Source organism: Pteropus vampyrus, unplaced genomic scaffold, assembly GCF_000151845.1.
Source record: "Pteropus vampyrus isolate Shadow unplaced genomic scaffold, Pvam_2.0 Scaffold144, whole genome shotgun sequence".
NCBI lineage: Eukaryota > Metazoa > Chordata > Mammalia > Chiroptera > Pteropodidae > Pteropus > Pteropus vampyrus.
Window position 1 is genome coordinate 1926507 of NW_011888925.1, and position 19110 is coordinate 1945616.

The 19110-nt window shown below is 52.2% G+C and overlaps 4 protein-coding genes across 15 annotated transcripts in view; 3 read left to right on the top strand and 1 right to left on the bottom strand.

Moving 5' to 3' along the window:
- FERMT3 (fermitin family member 3) overlaps window positions 1-11443 on the top strand; it is an 18845-nt gene extending 7402 nt beyond the window's left edge. Inside the window, exons 7-15 of the mRNA XM_011368719.2 lie at window positions 8295-8402; window positions 8564-8698; window positions 8780-8829; window positions 8915-9039; window positions 9236-9342; window positions 9463-9696; window positions 10033-10157; window positions 10798-10939; window positions 11054-11443. Coding sequence (XP_011367021.1) covers window positions 8295-8402; window positions 8564-8698; window positions 8780-8829; window positions 8915-9039; window positions 9236-9342; window positions 9463-9696; window positions 10033-10157; window positions 10798-10939; window positions 11054-11233 — 1206 coding nt within the window. The 3' untranslated portion in view covers window positions 11234-11443. The remainder of the gene's footprint in view (window positions 1-8294; window positions 8403-8563; window positions 8699-8779; window positions 8830-8914; window positions 9040-9235; window positions 9343-9462; window positions 9697-10032; window positions 10158-10797; window positions 10940-11053) is intronic.
- An 80-nt stretch (window positions 11444-11523) lies between these two features.
- On the bottom strand, window positions 11524-14389 carry TRPT1 (tRNA phosphotransferase 1). Of its 12 annotated transcripts, none has more exons than XM_011368718.2 (8): window positions 13798-14389; window positions 13531-13614; window positions 13236-13317; window positions 12515-12684; window positions 12251-12425; window positions 12005-12061; window positions 11820-11930; window positions 11524-11689 (listed from the first exon to the last, which is right to left on the bottom strand). In XM_011368718.2, the coding sequence occupies exons 2-8, from the start codon at window positions 13603-13605 to the stop codon at window positions 11598-11600; spliced, it is 762 nt and encodes a 253-aa protein (XP_011367020.1). In that variant the 5' UTR covers window positions 13606-13614; window positions 13798-14389; the 3' UTR covers window positions 11524-11597. The 12 variants fall into 12 exon arrangements, with proteins under 12 accessions (XP_011367020.1, XP_011367019.1, XP_011367018.1 ...); XM_011368717.2 differs by having other exon boundaries at window positions 13531-13676; XM_011368716.2 differs by having other exon boundaries at window positions 11549-11689; window positions 12005-12130; window positions 13881-14389.
- On the top strand, window positions 14060-16574 carry NUDT22 (nudix hydrolase 22). Its single transcript, XM_011368720.2, has 6 exons — window positions 14060-14127; window positions 14385-14882; window positions 15214-15312; window positions 15785-15882; window positions 16007-16100; window positions 16411-16574. The coding sequence occupies exons 2-6, from the start codon at window positions 14403-14405 to the stop codon at window positions 16510-16512; spliced, it is 873 nt and encodes a 290-aa protein (XP_011367022.1). The 5' UTR covers window positions 14060-14127; window positions 14385-14402; the 3' UTR covers window positions 16513-16574.
- A 528-nt stretch (window positions 16575-17102) lies between these two features.
- Window positions 17103-19110, top strand: part of VEGFB (vascular endothelial growth factor B) — a 6898-nt gene continuing 4890 nt past the window's right edge. Inside the window, exons 1-4 of the mRNA XM_023535817.1 lie at window positions 17103-17493; window positions 18128-18221; window positions 18711-18895; window positions 18979-19108. Of these exons, the coding sequence (XP_023391585.1) occupies window positions 17417-17493; window positions 18128-18221; window positions 18711-18895; window positions 18979-19108 (486 nt within the window). The 5' untranslated portion in view covers window positions 17103-17416. The remainder of the gene's footprint in view (window positions 17494-18127; window positions 18222-18710; window positions 18896-18978; window positions 19109-19110) is intronic.

Below are 19110 nucleotides of genomic sequence, written 5' to 3' on the forward strand. Positions count from 1 at the left end.
GCAGTCACTGTCTACAGAACCCTTGGGGTCTAGTGTCCTTTCTCCGCGGAGTCCTGCCTCCTGCTTCCCAGAGTTCCCTGGGTTCTCCTTGACACCTCTCTCCCCTCAGCCAAATCGACCTGCTGTCTTCCATGCCATCCTCATGAGGAAGCACAGCTGCTGAGGTGACCACGCCCTCCGTGCTGTCTGTCCCCTGCTCACTTCCCACCCACTTCTTACTCAGCCCCTTGTGACCCCTCGGCTCGGTGTCTCCCGCTGCCCTGCAGGCTCCTGGGCTCTCGCTCCTGTCTGCCAGCCTCTGGGCATTGGCGAGCCCCAAGCCTCCATCCCAGCCTCCTCCTCTCCACCCCTTCCCCCAGGATTTAATCCACGAGACTTCCTCCAGTCTCGTGGATTTAAACATCATCTGCGTACCTTATACCTCCCAAGTTTATAATCTCCAGCCCAGACATCTCTCCCCTGAGCTCTAGACTTGTGTGTTCAACTGTCTGTCTCGGCTCGGGTTCCGAAGAGGCCCCTCAGGCTCCTGCCAGCACCGGGACTCTGGGTTCCCAGGCTGCCCAGCGCCAGCCCCCACCACCCACCACTCACGGGTTCATTGCAAAGCCCCAGACTTACACAGCAGTCTGGATCCTTCGCTCTCCCACCCACCCCATCCCTCATCATTTCCTACCGATCCTCCCCTGAACTAAAATCCAAAACCACCCACTCTCTCTGTCTGTTCATCTGTCCAGCCATCAGTTTCTCTCACGTGGGTTACTGCAGCCCTTCCCAATGGACTTTTCTCCTCTCTGGGATCCCCGCTCCCACCCCGTGGATCTGCAATGAACATTTGCAAACACATGTTAGGTCATGTCACTACTGCTTAAAAGGCTTCTGTGGCTGCCTGTGGCCTCAGCTGCTGTTTGGAGGCCCGGGCCTCATCAGGCGGTGGGCACCTCCCTGCGTCCCACCCATTCCCGTCCACCTGGACCCTCCTCCTTTCCACTTCTTCTGCATCCTCTCCTAGGAAGCGTCTTGATCTCTTCTCTTGCCTTTCCTTCCTTCTTCTGGATTGAGTAGTTTTCATAATTCCATTTGATCTGCTTTCGATTAGCTTATTAGCTATGCCGCTTTCTCTTTTTTTTTTTTCCATCATTGTTTTGGGGGTTATAGCACATATACACTATTACCGTCTGGTAATATACTGCTTCGCGTATAGTCTAAGAGCCTGACGACAGGATACTTCCACTTCCCCTCTTGTTATCACGCACCTCACTTCGCGTGCAAAAGCCCACAATACGTCATCACGCTTCTTGTTGCTCTCATTACGATGATGACAACGCTGTGTTAAGAAATAATTCATATATCATATAATTTGCCCATTTGAAGTATACAACTCGCCGTTTTTTAGTATATTCACAGAGTCGTGCAACCATTACCACAACCAATTTTGGAACATTTCCATCGCCCCGAAGAGAAATCTCATTCTCATTAGTAGTCACTCCCTATTTATCCCCCAGACCCCTCAGCTCCAGGCAACTACTAATTCCCTTTCTGTTGCCGTAGCTTTGCCTGTTCTGAATCCTTCGTATGAATGGAATCACACAATATGTGGCTTTTTGTGACTGGCTTATTTCACTTAGCATGTTTTCGAGGTTCATCCGTGTTGTAGAATGGCTCAGGGCTTCATTCCTTTTTATGGCTGAGTAATATTCCATTGTATAGATATGCCACATTTTATTTACGTCAGTTAATAGACATTTGTTTTTTCCCCCACCTGTTGGCTGTTATGAATAATACTGCTATGAATATTCATAGCCACATAGCTTCATCTCTCTTGGGTATGTACCTAGGAGAAGAATTGTTGAGTTGTCATTGTTATTTCTACTTTAAGCAGTCAATTATTTCCTATTGAACTGTTTTGAGATCACTGTAGATTCACAGACAGTTATAAGAAGTATAACATACAGAGGTCCCAGTATCCCCTGACCAGTATCCCAACCAGAATATTGACATTCATACAGTCAAGTCACAGAGCAGTTCCATCAGCCAAGTGTCCTGTGAAGACATTTGAAACATGGAAAAAGTCTTCTGTACCTGCCCACACATTCATCATTTCTGTGCCCTTTATTCCTGTGCATAGACCCAGGTTTCCAGCCGATAGCATTTTCTGTCTGCCTGAAGGATTTGCTTTAACATTTCTTGTGCTGATCCACTGGTGATAAATCCTTTCAGCTTTTGTATGTCTGTAATTTTGAAAGATATTTTTACTTGGTGAGGGGTTCTCGGTTGACAGTTTTGTTGTTGTTTTTTTTATGATATCTTAACTTCACAGACTTGTGTCTTGCACTGCTTTCAACAATGGGTCTGCTTGTCATTCTTTGCTCATCTGTATGTGATGTATCTTTTTTTTTCTGACTGCTTTTACAATTTTCTTTTTATCACCAGTTTTAAACAATTTGATTATCGTGTGCCTTGGTTCATTTAAGGTTTTTCATGCTCGGAGTTCATTGAGTTTCTTTCATCAAACTTAGAACATTTCAGGCCATTATTTTTATTATTATTATTTTTTAATTCCCCACCCCTTCCCCACCCCGCACTCTGTTCCACCTCTGACCTATGGATGTTGCCATCTCCCCCTAAGAACTGGATCTTTGAAGGCGGGGCGTCTCCTCCCACGCACTCCCGGCATGCACCCCGGGCCTGGCACACCGGGGTATGGGCGGTGGCTCTGCTGGGGCTTGAACCCAAGACCTTCTGCATGTAAAGCAGACGTGCTAACCACTACACCATGGAACCACCCCAGGCCATTATTTTTTTCAGATATTTTTTCTACCGTCCCCTTTTATGGTGTTTCAATTACATGACTATTAGACTGCTTAAAATCATCCCACAGATCACTGACACTGGTTTTTTTTAGCCTTATTTTTCTGTGTTTCATTTCAGATGGTTCTATATCTTTAAGTTTACTAATCTTTTCTTCTTCCATGTCCAATCTGCCATTAATTCCATGTCTAAAAGTTAAATTTTCGTCTTTTTAATATTTTCCATCTCTCTTTACTTATGCTTTTCTCTACTTTCTTGAACACATAGGATATATTTATAATAACTTTTAATGCTTTTCTCTACTAATTCTATCATCTGTGATGGATAGAATTAATTGTATTTTTCTGCTTATTTTCATATCTGGTTATTTTTTATTCAATTCCAGACATTACGAATTTTATGTTCTTGGATGCTGATTTTTTTTTTTTTTTGGTAGTCCTTTAAATATTTGTAAACCTTGTTTGAAGATGAAGTTAAGATACTTGGAAACAGTTTGATCTTTCTAAGCCTTGAACATTAATTAGGCAGGACAAGAACTTCCTTTACTCTAGGGCTAACTTACCTCCTTACTAAGGGAATAGCCTTCTGCGTACCGTATCTGATGTGTCATATACATGAGGTTTCTCTAACCTGGCTGTTGGGGATGTGATCTGTTCCCACCCTAGGCGAGGTCTAACAAATGTCTTCCCTGCTCCTTTCTAGAGTTTTCTCTCTGTGCTGCTGTCTCCTCTCCAGTACTGTCCTGTGAACTTGGACTCCCCAAATTCTCAACTACATCTCCTCAATCCCAGGGGATATGCTGAGCTCTGTTTGGGGACTTCCTCGCTGAGCTACAGGCTGGAAACTCTCTTTCCAGGCAGTTGGCTGGGGCAATCTTAGGAGTCACCATGTTTCCCTTCTCTGTTCTGTGTGGTCTGTTGTCCAATATCTAAAAGCCATTTGCTCTTTGTTGTTCTTTCTGTCTCTTAAATTTTATTTTTTGTCAAAGTAATATACGATGGCTTAAAGAGTTAAATAATCCCAGTAGGTCTGGAACAACAACAAAAGTAGTTCCCTGCCACACTTCTCCTTAACCCAGATCTCCAATCCCTAGAGATTGTAGATTTTAACTGCAGCTTTTCTTTCTAGTGATTATGTCTATGGCATGTTTATATATTTCTATTCCTTGTTTTTTTCATTTCACACATTATCTACTGACTTTTTATGAAAGATGCAGATTTAGCTGTCTTACACCCTCCCCTCTTCCCCTACAATACACACATTTCTTTGCACCTTTCCAGTTGAGCTGTGCTATAGTTTTTGGTGAAAACAACATGATCATGGCTGTAAATAGTAACACATATAAACAGAGTTCTTAGCTAAGCCACAGAGTAATGATATTTCCTTTCTTGGTCAAGTTTTTCTTATAGTTCATAATTGCTATATTTTTATTAACTTATTTTTCTATTAATTGTCTGTGCATAGTTAGAAGAGAGACCCCAAAAGGCCATCTGGACATTCTCGATGTGGCTGTGGCTTGACAATGGGGGTCTTCGCAGTGATGAGTTGGGCTATTCCGTAGCCAAGCCCTCTCAACATAGCAACCCCAGCCACACTGCTGATTCCCTCTCTCTCGGGACTGTGGAATGGCAGGACTCTACCTAGTGTGTGACTGTTGTCTTTGGACTTCCCTTCACTATTTCCTGGGAATTCCTATATGGGACTTGTTGCTTTCTGGATCCCTTGAATTCATCTTTCATGTTGAACTCCCTTATTTCTATGGAGCATATATTTCAGTCACTTCCCCTAAAAGGATATGTGAGGCTTCCACAGTTTGAAATCCTGCATGATGGAAAAGGTCACAGTTCTGAGTCACATCATAGTTTGGCTAGGTATAGAATTCTAAGTTTGAAACATTTTCCTGCCAAATTTTGAAGCCCACTTTCCCATTGTCTCCTAGTTTCCAGTTTCCAATGTTGCTGTTGAGAAGTCTGATACCGTTTTTATTTTTAGTCCTTCCATCTGTGACACACAGTTTTTTTTTTTCTTGGAGATAAGAGGGAGGTACCAGAAACTTTTAAAATCTCCTTATCTCTTAGTGTTCTAAATCTCTCGATAGTATGAATATTTTTTCATTAATTGGCCTGTACACTTGCTGAGCCCTTTCAAATTAGAAACCCGGGTCCTTCAGTTCTGGAAAAATGCACTTAACAATTTCTTTAATAATTTTCTCCCCTCCATTTTTCTGTTCCTATTTTCTAGAACTTAGTAGATATTAGACCTCCTGGATTGATTCTTCAAGGAAACAAATTAGTCATTCATCTTTTCTCTCTTGTTTTTTAAGCTCATTGTCTTTTTGTTCTACTTTCTGGAGAGTTCCTTGACTTATCTTCTAACCGAACTATTCAATTTTGAATTTCTGCAGCTGTCCTTTTAAGTTCTAAGAGCTCTTCTTTTCTGAGTGTTCCTTTTTAAAGCTTATAGCACTTTTACCAGCCCCCAGAAGCCCCACCCGACCCCCACCCCTTTAGGCACTATCTCCCACAAGGACAACAACTGATGTTAATTCTAACACCACAGACAAATTTGCCTGTGTTCGAAATCTACATAAATGAAATCGCGTGGTCTATACTCTTTTGTGTCTGGCTTCTTTCAATCAGCATTATGCTTATATGATGTGGTTTATTCTTTCTCATTGGTGTATAACATTCTGTCCTGTCAATATACCACAATTAATTTCCATTCTACTGTTGATAGCATTGTGTAATTTCTGGATTGGGGCTATTACGAACAGAGATGCTATGAACATTTCAGTATATGTCTTTTTGTGAACATAGGTACACATTTCTGCGGAGTTTATACCCAGAGGCTGAATTGCTGGGTTCCAGGGCAGACATTGGATGACTGTTAAATAGTTTTCCTAAATGGTTGTACCAGCCGACACTCTCATCAGCAGTGTATGAGACTTTCAGCTGTTTCACAGCTTCATTAGTACTTGGTATGTCCCACCTCTGTAGGTATGTCCTACCGCCATTCTGGTAGGTGTGTAAAAGTATCTCGTATGGTTTTTTGTTTATATGTTTTTTAAAACAGCTTTAATGAGATATAATTTACATACCATAAAAATCCCCCGTTGTAAGCATTCAGTTTATTTTTAGTAAATGTCTACAGTTGTGTAACCATCACCAAAGTCCAGTTTTAGCACATTTCCATCACCCTAGAAAGTTCCCCAGGGCCCATTTGCCGTTGTCATCCCTCCGCCCACACCCACCCCCAGACAGCCACTGATGTGCTTTATATGTGGCCTTAATTTACATTTCCCTGATGACTAATCAGGTTGAGCCCTTTTTCATAGGGCTATTAGCCATTTGGATATCCTCTTTTGTCAAGTTTCTGTTCCAGTTTTTTTGCCAACTTTTATATTTACTTCCTTGTCTTTTTCATACCACTTTGGAAGAGTTCTTTGTAACTTTGGTATATGAGTACTTTGTCACATAAATACATCGTGAACATAGTTTCCTACTCCGTGCTTTACTTTTTCATTCTCTTAGTGGTTGATTTTGATAAACAGAAGTTCCTAATTTTAATATAATCTGATTTATATTTTTTCTTATAGGATTAATATCTTTTCTGTCCTGTTTAAGAAATCTTTTTTTATTCCAAGATTACGAAGACACAGTCCTGTTTTTCTCTAAAGCCCTTATTGTTTTAAGTTCTGCCATCCATCTGGAATTGATATTTGTATGTAGTGTGAGGTAAGGGTACAAAAAATTTTTTTTGACACATGGGTATCTAATTGACTCAGTGTCATTTACTAAAAAGAGCATCCTTTCCCCAGTGACTGCAGGGTCTCCTTTGTCTTCAGTCAGGTGCGGGTCTCTCTCTGACTCTCTTTGGTTCCATTGGTCAATTCATTTCCTCTTGCCCATGCCACACGGTCTTAATTGCTATATGTTCCTATAATTGCTATAGCATTCTGTTGTTTTATGAGTGCGGTATTTTGCCTCCAAGCTCTTTTTTTGCCCCAGTTTGTCTTGATCTCTGTAGTTCATGCTGGCAGCTTTCCTTAAATGTGAGTGATCCTTGCCTGGCCTTTCATATTTACAAGTAAGGCTCTAAGAAGCCAATCGGAAACTCTGAGTAGATGAATAGGGCTCGCCATTTTGTGGGCTTCTTGGGGGTGCTAGGGCAAGGACATCACTCTTTGGAGGGAGGGTTCTCTTTTAGCTATTGGTTTCTTAGCAGTGAAATTTCTGATCTCCTGACCGAGCATAGAAGGCTCACCGCCAAAGTCTTGGGTGGCAAGTGGAGAAGGGCTGGGGGGTTTCACTTCTCAGAATGCCAACCTTCTCTTCATGCGTCTGTTCTCAGGAACTTGCACCCCCTCCACGCATATCCAGCTATGCCTGGAGTACCAAATGCAGGGGGACCTCCAGCTCAGCATTTCAGAGTAAATTTCTGGCTTCTTCCAGGTACCAGCTGGCTGTCATTTGGTTGTAGGGAGTGGGGAGGGACCTGCTCCTCTTATAGAATTTCTACAGTCCTCATCTCTGCCCATCCTCACCTCTCAGCCACGGGGTCCCAGACCGGAACCTCTCCAGGGTCTGCCACGTGAACGGGATGCCTTTGTCCAGATCTTTGTCCATTTTGCAGTTTCCTTTCTGCCTATTTTCAGAACTCATCAGTGCCTTTATCATAGAACAAGAGAGGGGGAATGTTGTGGGAGCCCAGCTGTCTTCCCCTGAAACTCAGTTCCTATTCACATTTTTGCTTCCCATCGTCCCAGATTTTGCTGGCATTTCTTACTTGCTCTAGTCCCCTCTCCCTTTCTTGTCCTTTTGAGTTTACCTTTTTTTATGCTTTTGCTATCAATTTTGGTGGGTTTTAGAGGGTGTGGGCTTGGTCTTCTGTGGGTAACTGGAATCCCTCTTTGAGCTTTGCACACTCTGTTCCTTCTCTCTGGAATGTTCTTCCTATCTCTCTTCTCTTTAGTGGCCCATTGTCATCCTTGGGTCTCAGCACAACATGTCACCTCCTTAGGGAAGCCCTCCCTGAATACTTTCTCATGTAGAGTAGCCCCCTGCAACCCAGTTCCATTCTCTGTCATGGCCATCAAGCTTGTGGTGTCCTTGCCGGAGGGCATGAGCGAGCCACACCTCGCAGCTATTTCTCTTACGGCTTTTACTGCCACTCTTGAATCACTAACTTATTGATGGGTTTACTCAGTCCCCATTTTTCCCTCAGCAGCCTGTGGGGTGCACAATAGACATATAGTCAACATCTGTACCAAAAAGTTTAGAGGGGAAAAGGTGCCACTTACCTGGGCAATTGGGACTGGCAGGCTGTAAGCCAGGGATTGGGATCTTCTGCCCATGTGGTACCACTAAATGAGCTTGTCGCAGCGTGGATGGCAGGGCTGAAGGCTGAGGCTCGCAGGGGCTGGGTGCATGGAGTGCTCAGGGTACTTGGCACCTGACCGGCCCAGCCTCACCCTCTCACCGCTCCAGACAGACCCGGTTCGACTGACCCAGCTGTACGAGCAGGCTCGGTGGGACCTGCTGCTGGAGGAGATTGACTGCACTGAGGAGGAGATGATGGTGTTCGCAGCCCTGCAGGTGCCAGGCAGGCCTGGGGGCCCAGGTGGCTGGGTGCAGGCCAGTCCCGGGGCTGGAAGGGACTTCTGGAATGGGGCCCCATCTCTGGGGAAGCTCAGCTCAGGGCACGGTGAGGGGAGTGGGCTGCCGCTAAGCCCTCCCTGGCTATGTACCCCACCCAGTACCACATCAACAAGCTGTCCCAGAGTGGGAAGGTGGGTGAACCAACTGGCACGGACCCCGGGCTGGACGACCTGGACACAGCCCTGAGCAACCTGGAGGTGAAGCTGGAGGGATCAGCGCCCACAGACATGCTGGTGAGGAGGGGCTCCGATCAGAGGTGGGGGTCAGGGCCAAGCACAGGGACCAGGACCGGCTCTGACTCCTCTCGTCCCTAGGACAGCCTCACCACCATCCCAGAACTCAAGGACAATCTCCGGATCTTCCGGTGAGTTTGGGAGTGGAGCTGGCAGCCCTGCTGGAGGGGCCCGGTGTGGAGAGAGAGCATGTCACCACCTCCCGCTCCCCTTCAGGCCCCGGAAGCTGACCTTGAAGGGGTACCGCCAGCACTGGGTGGTGTTCAAGGAGACCACGCTGTCCTACTACAAGAGCCAGGACGAGGCCCCGGGCGACCCCATTCAGCAGCTCAACCTCAAGGGTGAGGGTGGCAGGGGCAGGGATAAGGGCAGGGCTGCGTGCCGGCCAGGTGAACGCTGTCACCTGTTTCCTCCTGAGGGCCATGGAAGAAGCCCTCTGTCCTGAGGTAGCTGTGCAGGGCTGACATTTGCCTGGGAGCCTCTCAGGCAGGGCTGCCCCTCTGCGGCCTTCTAGCCCACCCCTTCTTCTCCCTCCAGGCTGTGAGGTGGTTCCGGATGTCAACGTCTCAGGCCAGAAATTCTGCATCAAACTCCTGGTGCCCTCCCCTGAGGGCATGAGTGAGATCTACCTGCGGTGCCAGGATGTGAGGGCTGAGCAGGGGCCAGGGCTGGGCTGAGACTGGAGTGGGAACAAAGACAGGGGCAGGGGGCTGAATGAGAGCCTGGCCTGCCCCTCACCACCCTCCCGTGTCCTCTCGCCCCAGGAGCAGCAGTATGCCCGCTGGATGGCCGGCTGCCGACTGGCCTCCAAGGGCCGCACTATGGCAGACAGCAGCTACGCCAGCGAGGTGCAGGCCATCCTGGCCTTCCTAAGCCTGCAAAGGACAGGCGGTGGGGGCTCGGGCAACCACCCCCAGGGCCCTGACGCTGCCTCCGAGGGCCTCAACCCCTATGGCCTTGTTGCCCCCCGCTTCCAGCGAAAGTTCAAGGCCAAACAGGTGCCAGAGGGAGTGGGAGGCGGGAATGACCACGGCATTTGCCTGCCTATCTTTGGGCCCTGGAACTCCACGTGCTCAGTTGTTCCTTATCCCACCATGTCCCTGAGACTGAGTGCGCTGGTCCTTTCCCTCTGCAAGGGGGGTCACAGTCCAGCCACCCGTGTGCACCTCAGCGCCTGGCTCAGCTCATTTTGCTGAGTGGTGGTGAGGGGGTGCATTCTGGTGGCCCCACAATGGACACTGGCCCTGCCCCAGGCTCAGCGTCCTGTCTCCCTGATGGGGACAGGCAGGGGGTCTCAGGGACTTCAGTGGCCCCTCACCAGTGTGGTCCCACAGCTTACCCCACGGATCCTGGAGGCCCACCAGAACGTGGCCCAGCTCTCGCTCTCTGAGGCCCAGCTGCGCTTCATCCAGGCCTGGCAGTCCCTGCCAGACTTTGGCATCTCCTATGTCATGGTCAGGTACGAGCCCACCCTAGCCCACTCTGCCCTCGCCTGCTGCCTGGTGAGCAGCGCCCTGAAGCTTCCCTTCCTGTTCTCTGTGGGCAGACCTGACTGTGGCATCCCATGTGCCCCCACATCCTGCATCCCCACAGCAAACATGAGAGAGAGAGAGACAGAGAGAGACAGAGAGAGAGACAGAGAGAGAGAGAGAGACAGAGAGAGAGAGACAGAGACAGAGAGAGAGAGAGAGACAGAGAGAGACAGAGAGAGAGAGACAGAGAGACAGAGAGACAGAGAGAGAGAATCAGGCCAGGCCAGGCGAGTAGGAGATCCAGCTCCTGTCCCAGCTCTGCCATGGACCTTTCCCTCTCCGGGCGTCGGCTCACTGGTCTGTAGGACAGGGCCAACACTGGCTGCTGTGACAAGGAGTGCCCCCTTTGCCCGTTTTCCAAGCCTGCAAAGATATGAGCGAGGCATGGACCATTTGCCCGATGCTGTTAAATGCTATAATGATTATATCAATTAACCCTCACTATCCAGATGAGGAACTTGAGGCCCAAAGAATCTTGCTCCTGAGCACCGCATCAAGCTGTCTGGGAGGGCTCTGAGGCCATGCAGGGTGGGGCCCTGGCTCACAATCTGTCCCCTTGGGGGCCAGGTTCAAGGGCAGCAGGAAAGATGAGATCCTGGGCATCGCCAACAACCGACTGATCCGCATCGACTTGGCCGTGGGCGACGTGGTCAAGACCTGGCGCTTCAGCAACATGCGCCAGTGGAATGTCAACTGGGATATCCGACAGGTGGGCCCAGAGTGGGGGTGGGGGTAGGGACAGGAGGCTGGGCCAGACCCATCCAGAGCAGGGGCTGCTCCCTTATCTTGCCCCGACCAGCCCCTCTGCCTGCCTGCCCTGTAGGTGGCCATCGAGTTTGATGAACACATCAACGTGGCTTTCAGCTGCGTGTCTGCCAGCTGCCGCATTGTGCACGAGTACATCGGGGGCTACATTTTCCTGTCAACCCGGGAGCGGGCTCGTGGGGAGGAGCTGGATGAGGACCTCTTCCTGCAGCTCACAGGGGGCCACGAGGCCTTCTGAGGACCGTCTTACTGCCCCTGTCCCGCTCACCACCTGCCATGGCCACTCATAAGCCCACACGCACTGGAACTCACTGACCCCACCCTCTCCAGACACGCATCAAGCTGGGCACATTCGCCCACTCACTGGCTTTGTGCAGACCAGGGACCTGGCTGGGCCTGACTCTGCCATCCCCCAGGCCAGGGGAGTGGGCCCTGAGCTCTCTAGTGCCCGCCCTTCCCTTGTCTGAGTGACCGAGACCAACACCCCTGACCTAGCAGCCCAAGCACAGGAAGAAGACCGGCTGTAGCTACAGGATGATTCATGACTTCAAACTGGAGTTTCTTTTTTATCTTTTTACATTTCTTTTTTTAAAATAAATATTTTATTGTCGGATCATTGTTCTTCCTCTGGAGGTGTGCCTGGGCCCACTCTGACACTCTGTCTCTTCATTATCAGACAAGGAGAGGGGTTTCCCTGAGATAGAGACGAGGTGGTTAGAGAAAAGAAGACCTAAGTCAGCTTGGGGTTGGCGGCTGGGGAAGAGTGAAGGGCAGAAGGCAAGGGCTTCAGGCGCAAAGAATGGGGGTGCGGTGGTGGTGCTCACGGGTAGGGCGCAGCTGCAGGGCCTCCTTGAAGTACTTGGGAAGCAGGAAGCCATCAGCGTTCCCCGGAGTCAGGATCACCCCATTGGCAGAGCGGAAGAAGGGGATTCCATCTGCAGACAGAACGGAGATGTGACTCACGCCCTCTCTGAAGGCCTAGGGCGGTCCCTGCTGTGTCCAGACTCACCTGCCAGGGCCAGGGGCCCATTGATGAACACAGCCACTTCGCAATTTGGCCGCATGCCTGCAGAGACAATGAGCTGAGGCTTGGGGTGTCTGGGGTTGCAGTTATTAAACCTGGCAGGCTGGGCTCCTGGGCTCAATGGGGAGAAGAGGGTGCTGCTGCATGGCCTTGGACAAAAGAGGCTAAGACCCTTGGAGGGGACCCTGGGAGGACAGAGTAGGTGGGAGTAGCCGGAGGGGAGGCACTGACCACTGATAACACCAGGGTCCCCAGGCAGTCCTGGAGCCAGGTGGATGTGAGTCCTTCCCCCACGGGACAGGCCCTTGAGGAGGATGGAGGGCCAGTGCTGCCAGAATGTTCCATGGACGAGCATCAGGGGCAGGGCCTGTGGGGTCTCTAGGGGCATCAGCTCCAACTCAGGTACCTAGCATGGGTGAGAGGATGGGCAGCAGTGACATCCCCTCCCAGGCAGGGGTCCCACCTGGCTCCCCCATTTGTCCCTTTAGCCCCCACCTGCAGGGAGTGACCTTGATTGGCCCGGATGAGAGGACCAGTGCTGGGGTCTCCCGGGTGTAGGGCGAAACGCTGCTTCCCATTGCCGTCTACCACGCGCTGCACATCTTCAGCTGAGAAGCTGCGGAACTGGGGCAGCTGCAGGAGGGCGCCCAGGGACACGAAGCCATCTGTGGGCAGGGGGGCTGCTCAGGAGCTGAACTTGCTCTGGCCTGGGCCAGAGTTAACAGAAGGAGCCATAGCAACCGGAACTGAACCTTGTGAGTCACAAGGGTTCATCTGTGTGACCTGTAGCAAGTCTCCCCTTTCTGAGCCTCAGTTTCCTCAACTGACATGGAAATAAGATCTGCCTAATGGAGAGTCACAAGGATAAAGTGACCTTTTTTAGCACAGTACTCAGCCCAAAGTAGACACTCAATAAGCCTCATTTGCACTAACTTCCCCACCCCCAGTGCCTGCTCTTGGGATATGTTTATTGGGCCACTGGGCTGGAGGTATCACCAAGTCTGGCCTGGAGAGAGGCTCCTTTCCCAGTTTGCCCCAGACATGATATTGGGCTCTGGGCCTCGGTCTTCCCTGTCCATGGACATGGAGGGCTGTGCCCTCTGTGTTGTCCCCATAGGGCCATCGTGGGAGCTATGGGGAAGGGCAGTCAGACAGGCTCACCCTGCTCCTTGCGCTGGAGCCCCTTCTCGCCCCAGCCTCCAAGACCTTCACTTACCGGCCCACATGGGAAGCCCCAGCTTCAGGGCTCCATGGCGCAGGGCGTAGGACAGAGCCTTGGACAGCTGTACATCTCTGTCCTGCAAGAGACCAGAGGTAGCCCCTTGTCCCCATAATGACCCTGACCTGCTGCAGGGGGAGACCAGAGGGAGAGGAGGCCCTGTGCTCTCTGGGAATCAGATGATCCATCAGCCCCACTCCCACTCCACTGGCATTTCCCAGGGAGGCTGGGCTTAGAGTCCTCTCTGCCCTCCCACCAAGGGGGGTGGTGGTGAGGGTGGGGAGGGGTGCACCTTTTCTAGGGATCTGTGAGCCCTTCTATCCCTGGGCCCTGATGCTTCCTGCTTCCTTCTTCCAGAGGAGTTCATGGCCAAAACCTATGTGGGCAGCAGTGACATGTTCAGACTGTTACAGGATCCTCCTGTGTCTCCATCCTACCCTGAAAGTCACAAAGCTTTAAGATGTGAGCTGGGAAGGGGATACTCAGCTCATTAAATTCACTTCCCACCCCAACTCCCTGGTGCAGATAGGTAAACTGAAGCCCAGCAGGCAAGACTTGCCCAAGGTCACACTGTCAGCGACGGAGCTCAGGGAAGCCGAGCCACCGCGCTCCAGGGTCGCGGACCTGCCCCGCGAGGAGGACCTGAGGAGGCGGGGCCGAAATCCGGAATAACGACGCGGAAGATCAACGCAGGACAAGACAGACTCAGCAGAGAACAGACGGGTAGGTTCTCCCGGCGGCTGACCCTGCGGGCTCCTGGGCGGGACCCACCAATGAGAAGTCCAGGAAGGAGGGGCGGGCACTTCCGCTCCGGTAAAGGGGCGGAGGCTGCGGGCTGAGTCTGCGGAGAGTGCCCGCTGGAGGCAGCAGCTTCCGGGCCCTGGTGAAGGTACCTGCGCGTCCAGAGTTGGAAGCAGGAGCCCTGGGTTTGGGAGACGTGGGCATTAGAGGGTGATTGGACCCAGGACCTCTAGGTGGTAGGGGTGCCCGGGAGTCCCAGGGATGTCTGGCAGCAGGAGTCTCTGGCTCTTGCTGGATAAGACACTTTACTGCCCAGTGGGGTACGAAAGGACTGGGGGTATCTTTAGGAGGTCTGTGGGTGGCTGTGGGTTCCCAGGGTGATAAGTCTGGCTGTGACCTCTCCAGAGCTGCCCTGTCCAGACCATGGACCCTGAGGTGTCCTTGCTGCTGCAGTGCCCCCCGGGTGGGCTGCCAGAGGAGCAGGTACGGGCTGAACTGAGCCCAGCCTACGACCGTCGCCCACTGCCAGAAGAGGACAAGGCCATCGCTGCCATCTGGGAGAGCCGGCTACAGGCCCAGCCTTGGCTTTTTGATGCCTCCAAGTTCCGCCTGCACTCTGTCACCCTGGCACCCACTGGCTCACCAGGGCCACAGCTTCTCCTGCGCCTAGGTCTTACTTCCTACCGAGACTTCCTGGGCACCAACTGGTCCAGCTCTGCTGCCTGGCTGCAACAGCAGGGGGCTTCAGACTGGGGTGACAAGCAAGCCTACCTGGCAGACCCGCTGGGGGTGGGCGCCACACTGGTCACTGCGGATGACTTCCTTGTCTTCCTGCGCCGCTCTCGGCAGGTGGCTGAGGCACCTGGGCTGGTGGACGTGCCTGGTGGGCACCCTGAGCCTCAGGTGAGATTCCAGACTGCGCACAAAGACCCAGATGGCTCAGTTTTGTTTTCCTTATCTCTCAAAAGAACTGGCCTGGTACTTCTCTGAAAGTCTCTGCTCAAGGCACCCCCCCAGCCTCCCCAGTGTTCCCTGCTCCAGACCCGTGGGAAACTAGGGAATGGGGGCAAGGAGTTAGCTGGACCTCTGGTTGTCCATCTGGAAAAGGAGGGCCTAAGTTAGGTGATCACCAACACTCTTACACTGTTCCCACAAAGGCCCTCAGGGCCAGCAAGTATGGGGAAGGAAGGGCAGGAGTAAGTGGGGAGCAGGGGCTGAGCCTGACCTCTCACAGGCCCTGTGCCCTGGTGACAGCCCCCTGCACAGAGACCTCCCTGGAGAGCTGGTGGTGCATGAGCTCTTCTCAAGTGTCCTCCAGGAGATCTGTGATGAGGTGAGTGAGGGGTGGGCCCGAAGGGAGGTGGTAGAACATGCCAGAATTCCTCGGTCCGGTCTGATGGGAGGGTCTGCAGGCATGTGAAATTGAGGAAGGAACTTGGCTTTGCAGCTGGGCACACCTGGAGTGGAATTCTAGCCCTCACATCTGTGTACCTCAGGTTCTTTCTCTTTACAATGGGAATAATTGTAAATGTCTTGCCTACTCACCTTGGGTTTGTTGAAAAGAGGAGTAAATAGGAGTTGATTTATCGACTCGCCTTGGGTGATGCTAGGCAAATTATTCTCTCTCTCGAGTTCTGGTTTTCCCATCTGTAAAATGAACATGCCAAAGAGCTGACATCCTGTGATTCTGAGCACTTGAGCTACAAACTGTAAAATGATGTGCAGGGGTAATGCATGCGCTGTTTTCCATTGAGAGGGGCAAGATGTGGGCAGTGGGCACTGACAGGTGGGACCCCTGGCCCCAGGTGAACCTGCCACTGCTCACCCTGAGCCAGCCGCTGTTATTGGGCATCGCCCGAAATGAGACCAGTGCCGGCCGCGCCAGTGCCGAGTTCTACGTCCAGTGAGTGAGCTCTGGGGAACAGAGTCCTGGGTCCTGTGGTAGGTGGGTATTGAGGGGTGTGGCTGCGGCAGCTGGGGCTCCAGGGGCTGGGCATCCACCAGGCCACGCTTATGTTCTTGTCCAGGTGTAGCCTGACTTCTGAGCAGGTGAGGAAGCACTACATGAGTGGAGGACCTGAGGCCCACGAGTCCACGGGAATCATCTTTGTGGAGGCACAGGTGCGAAGTGGCAAAGTTTTGCTTGAATGAGTAACTGAGTTGGGACTTGCAGAGGCCTGGTGATGTATGCCTTTCTTGGTGGGCTGGGTCAAACAGGGCTCCCAAATCTCTCAGAGCTTTCCTCCAGAGCCACAAGGCCTCATTGGCATGCCCACAGCCCAAGGGAGAGAGGGCCAAGGACCTGTCCAGCTCCCTTAACATGTCTCCCTAGGGACCCTGCAGTGAAGAGGGCTCTGAGGCTCAGAAACTGGGCACAGCTCCTGCAAAAGACCTGAGGGATGGGTGTTTGGATCTCACTGTCTCCCCACAGAGCGTGCGGAGGTTTCAGGAGATGGAAATGTGGGCCGAGCTCTGCCCCTCAGCCAAAGGAGCCATCTTCCTCTACAACAGAGTCCAGGGAAGTCCCACCTGATTCGCCCTAGGGTCCCTAGCCCTATCACATCTCAGAAGACAATAAAGGACTTTATTCTTGGATTTGGTTGGCATCTTGTGTTTCCGTGAGACAGAGAGGGGCCGCTGGGAGACCGGGGTGGGTGAGAGAGACAAGACAAGTGACTTGGAAAAAAAAAGTCCAGCCTCAGTCCCCCTCTGCTAGCTGGGGTGAGACCCGTGCCCCCTTGCCAGGCTCTGGTGAGGGTCCTGGGTGACTATGGGGTGGAAGCTGCTCTGAGAAGTGTCTCGCTGAAAAGCGGAGTAAGAGCCATGTTTGCGGGACAGAGCGACAGCAGCTGGGCCGAATGCTTCACTGAAGGTCAGGCTCCATGCCGCGGGCTTTCCGGGTGGACAATCGCGCCTTTCAGCGCATCCAAGACACTCGGCCTGGGTGGGCGGGCCTGAGGAGTCAAAGGCCGATGGGCTACGGGGGTAGGGCCTCCATCGCACCTTCCGGCTTGGTGGGCGTGGACCGGGCGTCTCAGCCAATGAGAACGTGGGGGGCAGGGCCTGAATCGGCGCAGGAAATGGCGGAGGCCCGGGAGTCCGTGAGTCTGGCGGGGGCGGGACTTGATGTGACTCCTCCTTCATCGGTTCCCCAGGTTGTCTGGGTGGGACGCGGGGTTTATGCGCCCACGGACTGGTTGTCCAGAGACCGAGGCCAGTGTGGAGAAGGGTCCGGGTCAGGGGCAGGACACATCCAGGACACTGGGGTCTAGTCTTGAGCAAGAAGGCCCCACCTGCCCTGAGTCTCCCGGGCCTGCTTCAGTTTTCCTTTGCAAGTTAAATGGGGCCAGTCCCCTTCCCTCGGCCCCCAGAGTGCTTGAAGTCTGATCCCGATGCACTCTTTGTGACCTCCCTTCACCAGCTGCCCGCCTGCCGCCATGCTGCCCCTGCGCCTATGCCGGCTGTGGCCCCGCAGCCCTCCCACCTGGCTCTTCGCAGAGGCCGCCCGGCAGCGGTGAGTCGGTCGCCGGGGGCCCGGTGTCGGCTCGGTGGTTCAGTGGGTTTTTGCTGAGGGCCTGTCCAGCTTTAGGCCCTGCCCTAGGTGCTTGAGATAGTTGTGATCTGCTTGAGATAGTTGTGATCTACTCTGATCAGGTGCCTTACAGGCTTTTCTCACCTTCACTGCTGAGGACACAGGATCAGAGATTGAGGACCACGAAGGTTATACAGCGAGTTTGAGCCCAAGCCAAACCCAATGCACTTTCCACAACTCCTGTGGTCGTCAAGCATCACTAACCTACGGGGCGGGGGGGCAGTATAAAGTGCAGATTCCTGGGCCCTGCTCTGGAGGTTCTGATTTGCAGGAATGAGGTGGAGGCTCAGGAATCTGTTTTTTTTAACAAGCTTTTCAGGTGTTTTTGACACAAGGAATCTGAGAACTACACTTTGAGATGTTCTGATCTGCAACATTGCCAAAACACTCAAAAAGAGGGATGATTTGGAGGTAGATCTCCCTTGGCACATGCCTCAAGCCCCCTCAGCCCCTGGTTGCTGAGTTGAAGGGTGTGGCCCAAGAGAACTGGGAGGGGTAGGGAAGGTGTATCCTCCGTGTTTCCTTCGCCCCTGCAGTTTTGGGCCTCTCTCCACAGATCTGGCCCCAGTAACTACTATGAACTATTGGGGGTGCATCCTGATGCCAGCACTGAAGAAGTTAAACGAGCTTTCTTCTCCAAGTCCAAAGAGGTACCAGTGGTCCTAAGCAGGGAGGAGGAAGAAGTCTGAGCCAAATGGGATGCACTCCAAATTCCCAGGAGGAGCTTAGTGGCTCACTCTGGCTTATGCTGCATTCCCTCAGCATGCATATGGAGGGGTGCGCCCCAAGGGCAGAGGTCTGGCTGGGCAGGAGGAAAGCCAAAGGTCCTGTCTGATGGGCTGGGCCTGGTTCTCTAGACTCGTCTGCTCTTGAGAAAGCAAAGCCCGGGCCAGGGCATATAGTGAGAACCAGGCAGAGGGAAGGGGAGGGGGGCTTGAACAGGGGATGGAGCAGGAGTGCCTCTTGACACTCTGGCCTTCTGGAGGGGTACCTGGCCCGAGGGCTTGAGAATGAGGGTCACTCCCCAGACAGGACCTCTGGGAATGGTTTGAGCCCTTGTGGGTGGATATTATTGAGATGGTTCCTGTGAAGGAGCGTGGGAAGGGACATGAGATGAGGGATGTCCTGCCCCATCCCAGCTGCACCCTGACCGGGACCCCGGGAACCCAGCCCTGCACAGTCGCTTTGTGGAGCTGAGTGAAGCGTACCAAGTGCTCAGCCGGGAGCAGAGCCGCCGCAGCTATGACCACCAGCTCCGCTCAGCAACTCCCCCAAGGTCTTCAGGAACCACAGCCCATCCCAGGTCTGCTCATCAAGCACACAGGTACAGTATCTTGCTGCTAGCTTGCCCCGCCCCAACCTCCTGAGGAGCCTTATCCCCACACTGTTCCTTTTCCCTCCTAACAGCTCTTGGGCACCCCCCAATGCACAATACTGGGCCCAGTTTCATCACGTGAGGCCTCAGGGACCAGAGTCAAGGCAGCAGCAGCACAGACACAACCAAAGGGTGCTGGGGTACTGCCTCCTGATCATGCTGGC